We start from the raw sequence: 12321 nt of genomic DNA on the forward strand, positions 1-12321 counted from the left end.
GTAATTAATGTATTTATGATATTTTTCATTATTGACTACCAAAAATGGTTTAAAGTCTACTATGATTAAAATTATGACTAAAATATACCCAGAAGCAAACATAAATCAATATATGATGTATAGGTGTTTTAAAAGTTAATCGTACAAACGTTTGTTATTATGATATACTACTAACAGTATACAATAAACTATGAATACTGCTTGAATTGTATATGACTGTAGTCTATAATGATTGATGGTTTTATAATTTCAACAAAGGAAAAATATATCTATTCTAAGTGAAAATTGTTTTAATCAAATAACAGATGTTTAAATGCCTGTTAATATCATTAATCTGTTAGGATTAACATATTTGTTTATGCTCTTATTCATTGCTGAATAAAACAAAACATTTAAAATAATGAAGGTGTTTTAAGATAAAATAACATACTAAATCATAGAAACATATTCTTATTCATAAATCTAATATAAAAGTAAAATCTATTGGGCAAACGAATGGGCCATTTTACGGTGGTTTTTACTCTCGTGCAAGTCTCACTTTGTAAGTCCTCTAATTATGGTTAACATATTGATTGCAACCTGTGCACATTCTGGTTTTTTTCTTTGCAGCTGCAACAGCTTTCTCAATTGCACTAACCATTCTTTTCTTAGTTCCACTACCTTTGGTACGTATAGATGAAGGTGGATGGATATTTATTTCATCAGGAATGCTGTGTATTCCAAGCATCCGTATAATTTCTTTTTCATCATTATCAGATGATGTTTGGTTTGAACGGACAAACTCCATTGCTTCCTGCTTCAAGTTACGTGTTTTTTCAACAAATTTTAACAATTTCTCATTGCTTCTTTTGAAATGATCCAACCAGTATTCAATATTGTTGTATGCCTCTGTTAGAAGTTTAAAGGTGTCATCTTCTGTTTCCATGGCAACATGTTTCATGGCAAGCAAATGGCTGGAAATTGCGTCCCTTCTCCATCTTCTGAGAATATACTACTCTGGAATCTCTTCAACACGGTTGCTTTTCAATACAAGAAAAATATGACGACACAAAATGCCAGTACGTGTGAAGTGATTTCATGAACATTTAACTTCTTTTTCAGGAAACTTTGGTTCCACCTACATTGTATAATAAAAATAATGTATGTTAGTAACTGATTGAAGTAACATATTAGCTGGTGGTTATTGCATAATATTGAAACAAGTATATGTAATTTAAAAATAATGATAAAATATACTTGTATGATCACTAATGAATAACGTTTAAATGATGAATATAACCTTGCATTTTATCTTCAATTGTTTGCTCTTATCCGTTTGTGTATCATAACAACTTTTCACCCATCAATCATTTCAACACTGTCAATAGAACAGTACCAGGCTGCTTTAAATATTTCCTTTTTGACCTCATAGAAAACGGTTTTAGTGTAAACCGTAGCTGCATGTTCTAGTAATCCACTTGGAAGCATCATTTCATGCTTTGCATTTTTTGTATCATGTTCTAGTTTCTGTTGACCATTTCGTTGCTTTCCAATTGCAGTGTTGTAGTTCATCATGAAATAGATAAGCAAATTACCAGAGTTAAAGTATTTATTAAAAAATGAGTTGACGCTTTTAGACCTTGAAGTAGTTTTCATCAGACTGTGTAGTGGCATGTCTTTAAAATAGGCTGGAATCCAAAGCTTTCGATCCCTGTACATGTCTTTGAACCATCTTTTGTCATGTAGTTTGAATCTTCTCATAAGCAGTTCCCACCTTGATTCAAAGACTTCAGGCTCGATGTAGACATTCCAAACAAGCTTAGTAAAACGCTTTTGAAAATTAGTGTTTTTCAAAAAAATTGGCTGAAACCTAAATAAAACATTAGAATTTTATAAGATTATCTATGAATAAACAATATCTATGCTAATCATTTTTAAAAATACGTAAACTGTGTAAATCATTGCTGAATAAAAAATGATGCGTGTTAACTTTAACCAAAATGTACACACCTTAGCTTGTAGTTTTTTTATAATGTGTCACATACATAAACGATGATTAGAACTAGGAAATATTGCTTCAACGGCCTGTAGAATTGTTGGATCTTGGTCTGTTAACACTAATTGAGGGTGTTTTCCATGTGCTTTCAAAAAAGCTTCTAACAACCAACGATAAGATTCTATTGACTCGTTGCTTAACAAACCTACTCCAATGTTTATCGAACATTTGTGGTTATCAATGGCTGTAAACGGCACAAAAGCCATTCCATACCTGTATTAAAAACGTAATTAAAAACAAATTGAACAATGCTTATAAACTCAAAAAACATCAATAATCATATTTAAAGAAAAAAAAAGATAACTATAAGAGCATACTTATTTGTTCGGAATGTAGCATCAAATGAGATCACATCTCTAAACTTCTTGTAATATAACATATCGGTTTCATTCGCCCAAAACCTTGCGTTTAACACACTATCAACACATTTATACTCAAATGTGTAGTTAGGTAACTTGTCTTTCCTCATGTTCATTTTGTCAACAACCAGTTGTGCATGCTTGTCTCCTATAATGTTTCCCATCTTCCTTCTAAAATTTTTATAATCAATTGCTTCAGGGCCAACATTTTCATAACCTCCTTGCAAACTAGCTTGTAACTTATGTGTATATGTTGAAGAACACACTATAAACTCCTTGTCTTTATAACTAAGTCGTCGTGCACGTTTGGAATAACGTCTTTCTTCTTTAGTTTCTAGGGGGTGGTTGTGCTTCTCTTCAAACTCATATATTTTACAAGCATTAGTTCGCATAAGTAACCTTTCAAACTTTATCAATGCCTTGCAGTCCGTGATTCTGAAGTTTGAGTTTCGTTTATTCCTTCCAGTTCCCTCAGGATCCAAAGTGTCAGTTGATCTGTTAGGTATTTTACCCATTTTGTTGCACACTACATACATTTTTTTAATGGTTTTGTCACCAAACCTCGTTACTGTATTTAACATGACACCAAAACCTGCTTTATCTGCATATAATTTATACATTTCAACCGCCTCCTCTAATGATTGATAAGTAGCATCTACATCTGGCATAAATTCTTTAGGAACAATAGGTTTCCACAACTTGGTTTTCCCACTGGGCGAGTCAACAACATTACTATTGAATGATTCCTCTTAAGAATCAATTCGATTTGTACCTGTTTTTTAGACAACAAAAAACAATAATGCGGCATGAGAGACATGATATAAATTTAGATCAATTACGTATTCATAAACTAGGAGTCCCCATAAACTAAACAATTTTCTAATCATAATCAACGTGTGTGAAACAGTATTCAAAGTTGAAGTGTTTACTCATTTTAAAATACACATAACTATGTAAAAAGATTTAAATCATTATCACATATATAATTGTGTTGTCGCATAATCACCAATGCTTATCAAACTTAAGAAACACTGTATTAAACTTACGAAACAATCAACACCGATTTGTGATATACACAAGCATTAACTAATTAATACATAAAACGTATATGATTAATCATGTACAAATATGTACTGAATAAATGACACGTCTTATTCATCATATACATACATTTAGTACTGATTGTAATACACGATTTGTCTTTAAAAGATGTTCAATTGTTACCTTCACTCGCATAATCAGATAATTGAATTCTTCCGCTGTGTTGATCATCCGAATGATAGAAGTCGTCTTCATCATATTGATTATTGTCGAATGCTTTGTCGCCATATTGATCATCATGTTCGGTATCATCGCTACTGTAATCAAAACAGTCCGACATCGATATTGCTTCGTTAAAAAATTCCTACGTTGTTATCTTCAACCATAAACGATGTAGAGATACAAATTTCGATTGACTAAATCACGAATGGTATACTGGAAATCAGAAATCGTATCTTCAATTCAACGATCACTATGGAATATCCCTTAATTATAGGTAAATAATAATTGATAATATATTGATTATTAATTGTATTATATTAATTAAAAATTATATTAAATACAAATTTACTTAAATACCATAATAAAACGATTGGTTGATAAGTGTTCTCGCGTTCTCAACCTTTTAGGTGTTATCATTTGATACTACTCTTATATATATATATATATATATATATATATATATATATATATATATATATATATATATCGTTTTCAAATTTGCTTTTTGTCATGTCTCTTAGAAATTTGGTAATAACTTTTGAAACAAAGGAGTAATAAAATGGTGCAAATTCAAGGATTGTGAGTATTTTGGATTAGGAAGTATTTATGATCTTTTAGAAACAAAAATATGCCTTGATGCGAGACATAATTTGCGAATTAAAATTAAGTTATTCCATGTGATGTTGGTGAGCAAAGTTTTGATATGACATAATCACAATCTAATTGTTGCTTGAGGACAAGCAAAAGATAAGTTGATCTATTTCGATATGGTTTTATTTAACTATATATTTTAGGATATTATCTTAATATATTTGATTAAGATATGTTCAATTACAATTACAATGGGAGTTGTGATGCAAAAGCAGGAGAACCAAACCGAAAAAGACACAAAAAGGTGGTAGATTGACATCTTGACATCTCTACGGTGTTTTGACCATATCTAATGACTCGTAACTCCGATTAAGGAGATTAAAGATGTCCCAGAAACTAGACAAAATTTTGGTTGACTTTCATGTTCGAACCAAATTTAAATATAATTTCCATGCCATGGAAAAGGAACTTCCATGTTATAGAAGCTCAAAAAATCCTGAAAACTCCCTGTTCCGGTCTACAAGTTCGTGTGCGGAAAGGAAACCCATTTACACACCATGGTAAAGCTATTTCCACGTCGTGGAGGTAAAAAAAATCTATAAATTACAGGTTTTGTAGGCCTAATAGGATTGCCAAATTCCACCAACTTTTACCTCCACATCGTGGAGGTAAAAGTGATGGGTTCACCATCCTTCATTCGGGTTGTTATCATGGAGGAGATGATGTCATACCTCTCTTAACAAGCACTTTGATGGTAGTGGTCCATCAAGTCCTAGTTCATCTCAAAAGGGTAATGGTACTCATAGGACTTTTGGAGCTCGACTTTCATTGTGGCCAACATGATACACGCCACTTTGGTGGCATCTCTCTCATGAGTCCGAAATTCAGTGATCTCATCAGGAGTAGCAGACGACTCATCAAGTTCCTTCAGCTCCTTGTCGAGGACATATTCCTTGTCCTTGTAATCTCATGACCATCCTGATGTTCCGGATCCAATCCATAAAGTTGGAACCATCAAAGATGACTCTCCCACAAAGGTTTATGAGAGAGAAGGAGCCGGTAGGGTTTGAGCCAGAAGCAGCATTGTTGGAAGACATCTAAAAAGAAAAAAAGAACAAGTTTAGATTAGATATAAAGATAGTACTTAATAAGACACCCAAATGTAATATTAAGGATAGGACCCAACCCAATATTTTATAACTTAGAAGAGGGATGTCGTAATCCAAGCTATAAAATATTTGAAGGTAGGTGAATGACGATTCACCAATTTCCACCATGAAAAACGAAATAAATTATTAGGTTTCAATTGGTTTTGAAACTCCTAGATTCTTTTGAGATTCATTGAACTTTTCAATGGCATGTTTCAATCTCGAGTGTGCCCTTCAAGTTTTCTGAGTGGGATGCCGAGGATCACAGAATAAGGTGTGAATTAACCATGCAAATTACTTGGTACTCTTAACGTTTATTACCTAACTGATGTGCCGGTTAACTACACGTGTTCCACCGATCTATGATAAACGTTAAGCCACCATTTGCCTACCTTGTTAAGTCCAGGTTAGTGTGTCGGTTAACCACACACGCTCAACTAACGACTTAAGAAAAGTGCAAAGTGTAATTTCATGGGTTAGCACCATATTCAGATATTCCTAAAGTAACTAAGATCGAGAATTTCTATAAACATTTAGTTACTTTATAACCATCATACTTTTAATGAGGATTACAGTCATTGTCCTACCTATTCGGCTAGCGACCCTCCACCAGTCAAGGAAGCGATGGGTGAGAGTGGACACCCATTAAGCTGCCATCTTATAGGCAACAACCTTATATCCCCCTTATAGACCGGATTCGTGAATGAGGCCTACTAACGGTAAAACGACTTGTTCTTATACATATATGTGTATATATATATATATATATATATATATATATATATATATATATATATATATAAACTTATAATATTATAAAGTATAAGGGTTGAATTTTAACTTTTAAAATTCTAGGGGTTGGAACTAAAGTTTTTTAAAGTGACTTTACATGTTCCAAAACTTGAGGGCATGTTTTATAACTTTCAAAACTTTTCAAGTTCATAACTTGTGATTTAATGGTTTATTAAAATGAAAGACTCTTCATTTTATGTAACTTATGCATTCTTTAATGGACTTTAAAATGAAGACTTTTGGTAATCTATAACTTGAGGACAAATTATGGATTCCATTAAAACACATCAAGATCAAGAATTAAACCAACAAACTATTTGCAAATAATTCCTATGATCTTCTAAACTCTTAAGTGTATGGACATTCATATCAACAATTTCAAGAATCATAAATAACACATACAAAACTTGAAATTTTGATAATTGCCGTTGTAAATGGATTAGCATAACCATTACTCCATCTAACACAAGTTTTATAAGACCAAAACAGTTTAGGGTAATGTTTCTAGTCCATTTCCAGCAACAAAACTCGAAAATATGCATTCAGGGCCTCCTACTCGTCGAGTGCAAGAACCTACTCGACGAGTAGGATGAAATAACACATGAACTCGTCGATTCCGCACATGGTGGTCACTAACACACGCATGGTTGAGTCTTATCCTGTAAGAAACAATTTTTATGACTCCATACACTTACAAGATTCCAAAAGGATAGCTCAAATGGTATGGAGTAGCTCATACTCCAAGAAACCCAGTTATGGGATCAAAAGATGCTAAAATCTACTGTAAACCTAGATCTAAGCTTAAAATGATCAAGGTTCAAACATTATACCTTTAACATGCTATAAATTGTGTACAAACTCTGGATCTACAAGGTCCTTCTTCTCCTTTGCTACTTCCCAAACTTCCTTCTTCTTCAAAACCACCAAAGAACACCCAAACACTCAAGGTAAGCTCAAAAATACACTCAAGAAGGTTAGGGTTTGAGATTGGCACTAAAAGGGCAATGTAGGCTGAAAAGGTAATGGACTTGAGGGACTTAAGGTCTTTAAATAGGGTGAAAACCCTAAAAATTAGGGTTTTCCCCTGGCTTGAGTATGCCCAGCATACGTCGGGACCCTGATGGTGCACACGCAAGGAGTACACCATGCGTACCTAGTGTACCCCTACCGTACTCACAAACCCTCCATCACCTTTTAATTGAATTAAAATAGATTAAATCATTAACTTCATATATCTGGCGACTTGGGTGCTACACAAGAAGAGAAAATGGTTTTTTCTATTCTTTACAGTTTTAGTAGAAAGAACACGAGACAAAAGTGATCAGAGTTTCACCCTTTGCTTGTTTTTATAGCTGAGTAATTTACATTTTAGACCTTGATCTTTCAGGAGAATGATAACAACTAACATACTTTAGACTTCTAACACATAAATCCTATGTTTTTCACCATCTTTAACATTTCAAGTCCTCTTCACTTCAATTCATTAGAAACACCACTTCATGCAATCAAATTAAATTAATAACTAACTTCAAAACAACAACTAATCTTTCAATGTTAGGTTTGAACATTAAAATTATTCCAGTGATTTTTAGAATTGTTGTAGATGCATTTTGATATATATATATATATATATATATATATATATATATATATAGAGAGAGAGAGAGAGAGAGAGAGAGAGAAAGAAAGAAAGAAAGAGAGAGGGAAAATGTGTATGTGTGGGGGTGCTAATTAATATGAGAAAATAACAAAATACCCTCATTTGCATTGTACATGAGGGGATTTAAGTCAGGGGTTTAACAATCGTTAGTGAGAGAGACGAAAGATAAAACAAATGTATGAAATAGTGTTGAAATATGCTAGGAACGAATCTTGTGGAGTAAAGGTGATAGGCTAGAAAAAAACATGCAATTTGGTCTAAAACTAGTAAGCTACTACCCCCGCATTGTGGGTGGGGGGGTGGGGGTGAGGACCAAACCTGTGTAACTACGAAAATGTAAGTAACAAACCCTGCAAATATAAGAAATTTTTGTGGCCATACCTGTCAATATAAAAAAGTCATGTGGACAAATTTTGAAATTCAAAAATTCTAGGGACCAAAACTAAAAATATAAAAAACGGATGTGGCTAAATATTGAAACCCAGAGAAGTTTGGACACTAAAACTGCGGTCATGAATACCATTGTGACCAAATTTTAACACCCGTATACTATACTATTCATTTGTCAATTGAATATATATATATATATATATATATATATATATATATATATATATATATATATATATATATATATATATAATTTACATTAATATATATCTAAATTTTCTTATTCATAATATATTCTGTTAATCGATTTTTATGAAACTTTTCAATTAATTGAGAACATGTATTTTCTCAGTTTTGTATATTTGTGTTGAATAAAGAATATTTTATATAAATTTATTTTTTAGGTTGGAGGGTATGTGGCATTTCGTGTTTGCTAAGGTGTGCTTAGCACACACCATGCCTTACCTTAGCATGCTGAGCAATATGGGTCTAGTTCCGAGACTCTCTCTCTTGACTTCTCATTTGAATGTCAAGCTAACGAATACTTTTATAAAATTGGTTTTTTAAATTCTAAAACACTATAAAAACTGACCTAAAACACATTTTTAAATGGTACAGACACTTTCTTCCATACAATCTTCAAAATTTATTCATCTTCGGGAACTTTTGAGATATTGCTACAACTGTCGATATGCATTATTAACACTGTGGCGAGCAAGATAAAAGAACGACACAATAAGAAAGCTGAAAACGTGATGCCTAAAAAAGGAAATATACATATACAAATCATGAAGCTTCCTACCAAGGTCTCATGTACAATTATTTGGACGAGCATGTAATTGTTCAAGGGTGCTTTTCCCGAAGTCAATTCAGATTGAACAAACATTTGTTTATGGAAGAGTGTCCATAATTCTAACAATCCCCGGTTGCAAAGAGATACATTATATTTTATTCCATTAAAAAAAATGCAAAGTTGCACTTTGAATGATATCATATGCCACCCTCCCAATCGACTAGATGGGAATATTATGATTTCCACGCGTACTTGGTCATCATGCAAACGTATATGGTCTCGTTGGAATATTAAGAATCTTGGATTGTCTCTATTGGGAATAGAGAAATTGCCTGAAAGCATATCATGGTCAATACATGATAGCTAACCAAGGCTATCTAACTATCATACATTAAGCTATTGTGTCACACGATATTTTGACACAACATGCCTTCTTCGGTGCTCCATGTTCCTTTAACAACATCAATGCTCTAAATATGTCACTGATATTCAAGGACATATATAACGGAACTTTACCAGATTTTCTTTTGTAGTGCATTAACCGTGTTACGGGTATCAGAATTATCATGTGGAAGGGATCTACCCTACGCATTATGATCATGTTTTTCAAAATGTTGACATGACTTAATGATCAAAAGAGGTTAAACTTTAAAACAAAAAGAAACTCAGGAAAAATCGAAGAAAGATGTTGAGTGAGCGTTTCGAGCTCTTAAAAAACGTTGACATCTACTACAAACACCATATTTTTTTTAGTATAAAAATATGAGAGAGATGATGTATATGTGTATTATATTACATAATATGATATTCGAAGATGAATAAAACATTAAATGTGAGTATGATGAAAGCAAAACCATTCGACGAACACATCAACTAGAAGTTTGCAACGATTAGTACGTGGCAAGAAGAGAATTCGGACATAATGTTGAGATCCATCTTGAATTATGCAGAGACATTGCTCACCCTGACACGACACAACAAACCGACACAAAATAAACGTATTTAGGTAAGTGATTTCGACAAGTTTATGTAGATGGATTGACACGACAGGACATATTTAGAACGTCTAAATCTCATCCTCACGACCTAGCACCTTTGCATCCCAAACTCTTATTTTTCAATTTGGCCTTCTAAACTTATTAGTGATTTTGTCATTTCACATTCCAACTCCACCGTTTCACATTTTCCTTCTCGTCTCACCGTCTCTTATTTTCTAATCTGTAAAATGTTTCAACATGACACAACATATTTGGAACGTCTAAATCTTAACCCGAAATCGGATAAAAACCGACACGGAAGCAAACAGATTGACATGACGCGACACAAAGTTAATCTCTCTCACTCTATTTAATGTCTTGACACGACACGACTAAGGCCCACGGTCCTAGCCCTTGGTCCAAACACTAGCACTTGGTCCAAACACTTGCATTAATATTTATATGTGAGTTATACTTGTGTGGCTGTGCAGGTGGGGGAACAATTTCAATGAATCTGCCGTATTTTATTAACGACGTACACGATTAAGTAAGCTGATACTGATTCGCGATTAAAATACAAAACGGAAAATAATAGTCCCCTCTCTATAAATAACCTTGCTACCAATTTCTACTCCTCATCTACTTGTTCACTTCCCATTATAAAAAAACCAAAAGATTACTGAAACTTTTCAGCATAATAATGGAACAACAACTAAGGGAAACAGAAGGTTCTGGATCCAGTCCTAGCTTCAGTTTTTACACTTCTAATAGTTCAACATCCACAGCAGCCGCTAAAGTTACCGGTGAAGAACGTGAAGAACAGGCAGCTTTATTTCACGAATTTGGGGATTCCAATGAAGATGATTTTGAATTTTCATTGAAGTTAACCGAAGAGGAAGTTTCAGCTAAAGTGATTAACTCGCGAGGCTGGACTGTTTATCCTCTTTTCAATCAAGATCTTCTGCTGAAAGATGAGGTAGATCCTGAGGTTCATGCTTCTGATTCTATCACCAGTTCATTACATAAGATGTTCATTGATAAACCAGAAGAATCTTCATCGTGTTCATCATCAGAAGCCGACGAATTGGAAGCTCTACCTTCTGGAACTTACTGCGTTTGGAGGCCTAAGACCGAAGGTGGATCTTCACCTGTTATGAATAAAATTAAGAAGAGTAGCTCTACCGGATCTGGATCGAAGAAGTGGAAGATCCGGTATTTGCTCCGGCGGAGCAACAGCCAAGGGAAGGAACCGGTGGTGGTGCTAACTCGAAAGCAAAAACAGAATTCCGGTGAGGTTTCCAAAGTCGCCGGCAGGTTGAAGGCTCAAACTCCTGTTCATGAACAGTTTTACGTTCAAAAAAGAGCAGAAAATGAAATGGGTAAGAGGAAATCGTATCTACCATATAGGCAAGTAGGGTTGTTCTCAAATGTCAATGGAATGGGTAAAATGCTTCCATTCTAGAATAATCAAACGCAAATTTTGTTTAATTCTGTATCTCTGTAATTGATCTTTTCAAGTTCTATTAACTGTAAATATGCTTGAATGAGAAGTTTCTTGCTTGTAAATCTCATAAACGAATGACCCTTGAAAATGTAAAGTTTGTCGATGAAAACATGATGGAATTTAACAATGCTTAGGATTAAACAATGAAAATATGTTTTCGTTGTTTTGTATTGATCTTGTTTACGTGGGAGAAATTTTCAAACTTATGTTATGTCACGCTTTAGATATGGTTTATGTATTTAGTTAAAATATTTTAGAAGTCGTATTTTTGGATGATGTATTTAGGTTTTCTATTATCAAAAAGGAAAGATTAATGTTGATGAATAGACTTCAATATATTTTTTATATCAACAAACAGTGGAACACGGGATCTATATAAAAACATTTATTGCATTTGGGTAGGTATTATTGTAGGATCACCTAAAGAAAACCCCATATTTTTATTTTTTAGAAGAACTAAATATACACACTTATTAATTCTAGTAGAAAATTTACATATTGTTTTTTTATTATGGAACATGAATCCTCTAGGGGGGGGGGGGGGGGGGGGGGGGGGGGGGAGGGAGGGAGGATTTTCAATATATATAGGTTACACCGCTAGGGGAATAAAGTCTAATTTTTTACCAGAAAAAAGAAGGAAGCTTCCAATTAAATCTCTAATTCTCTAATCAGGGCCAAAACTCGTCGGATTCACAGGTCTATCAACAATTACAATAATAGAAATTATTAGTTCTAACATAAATATTAATCATATAAACATCGTAATTTTAATTTGAAAAAAAAAATAAAACTAAATTTTAAAATCGTTT

The 12321-nt window shown here is 33.4% G+C and overlaps 3 protein-coding genes across 3 annotated transcripts; 1 reads left to right on the forward strand and 2 right to left on the reverse strand.

Moving 5' to 3' along the window:
- Nucleotides 1-550: 550 nt before the first annotated feature.
- On the reverse strand, nt 551-940 carry LOC111884834 (uncharacterized). The gene has a single exon (XM_023881135.1). The coding sequence runs from the start codon at nt 938-940 to the stop codon at nt 551-553; it is 390 nt and encodes a 129-aa protein (XP_023736903.1).
- A 395-nt stretch (nt 941-1335) lies between these two features.
- LOC111884835 (protein FAR1-RELATED SEQUENCE 5-like) lies at nt 1336-3775 on the reverse strand. Its single transcript, XM_023881136.1, has 5 exons — nt 3619-3775; nt 2353-3142; nt 2025-2248; nt 1924-1943; nt 1336-1842 (listed from the first exon to the last, which is right to left on the reverse strand). Exons 1-5 carry the CDS (start codon nt 3773-3775, stop codon nt 1336-1338), a joined length of 1698 nt encoding a protein of 565 aa, XP_023736904.1.
- A 6790-nt stretch (nt 3776-10565) lies between these two features.
- Nucleotides 10566-11682, forward strand: LOC111884839 (uncharacterized). Its single transcript, XM_023881139.3, has one exon. The coding sequence runs from the start codon at nt 10709-10711 to the stop codon at nt 11468-11470; it is 762 nt and encodes a 253-aa protein (XP_023736907.1). The 5' UTR covers nt 10566-10708; the 3' UTR covers nt 11471-11682.
- Nucleotides 11683-12321: the final 639 nt, after the last annotated feature.

Source organism: Lactuca sativa, chromosome 3 (genome assembly GCF_002870075.4).
Source record: "Lactuca sativa cultivar Salinas chromosome 3, Lsat_Salinas_v11, whole genome shotgun sequence".
NCBI lineage: Eukaryota > Viridiplantae > Streptophyta > Magnoliopsida > Asterales > Asteraceae > Lactuca > Lactuca sativa.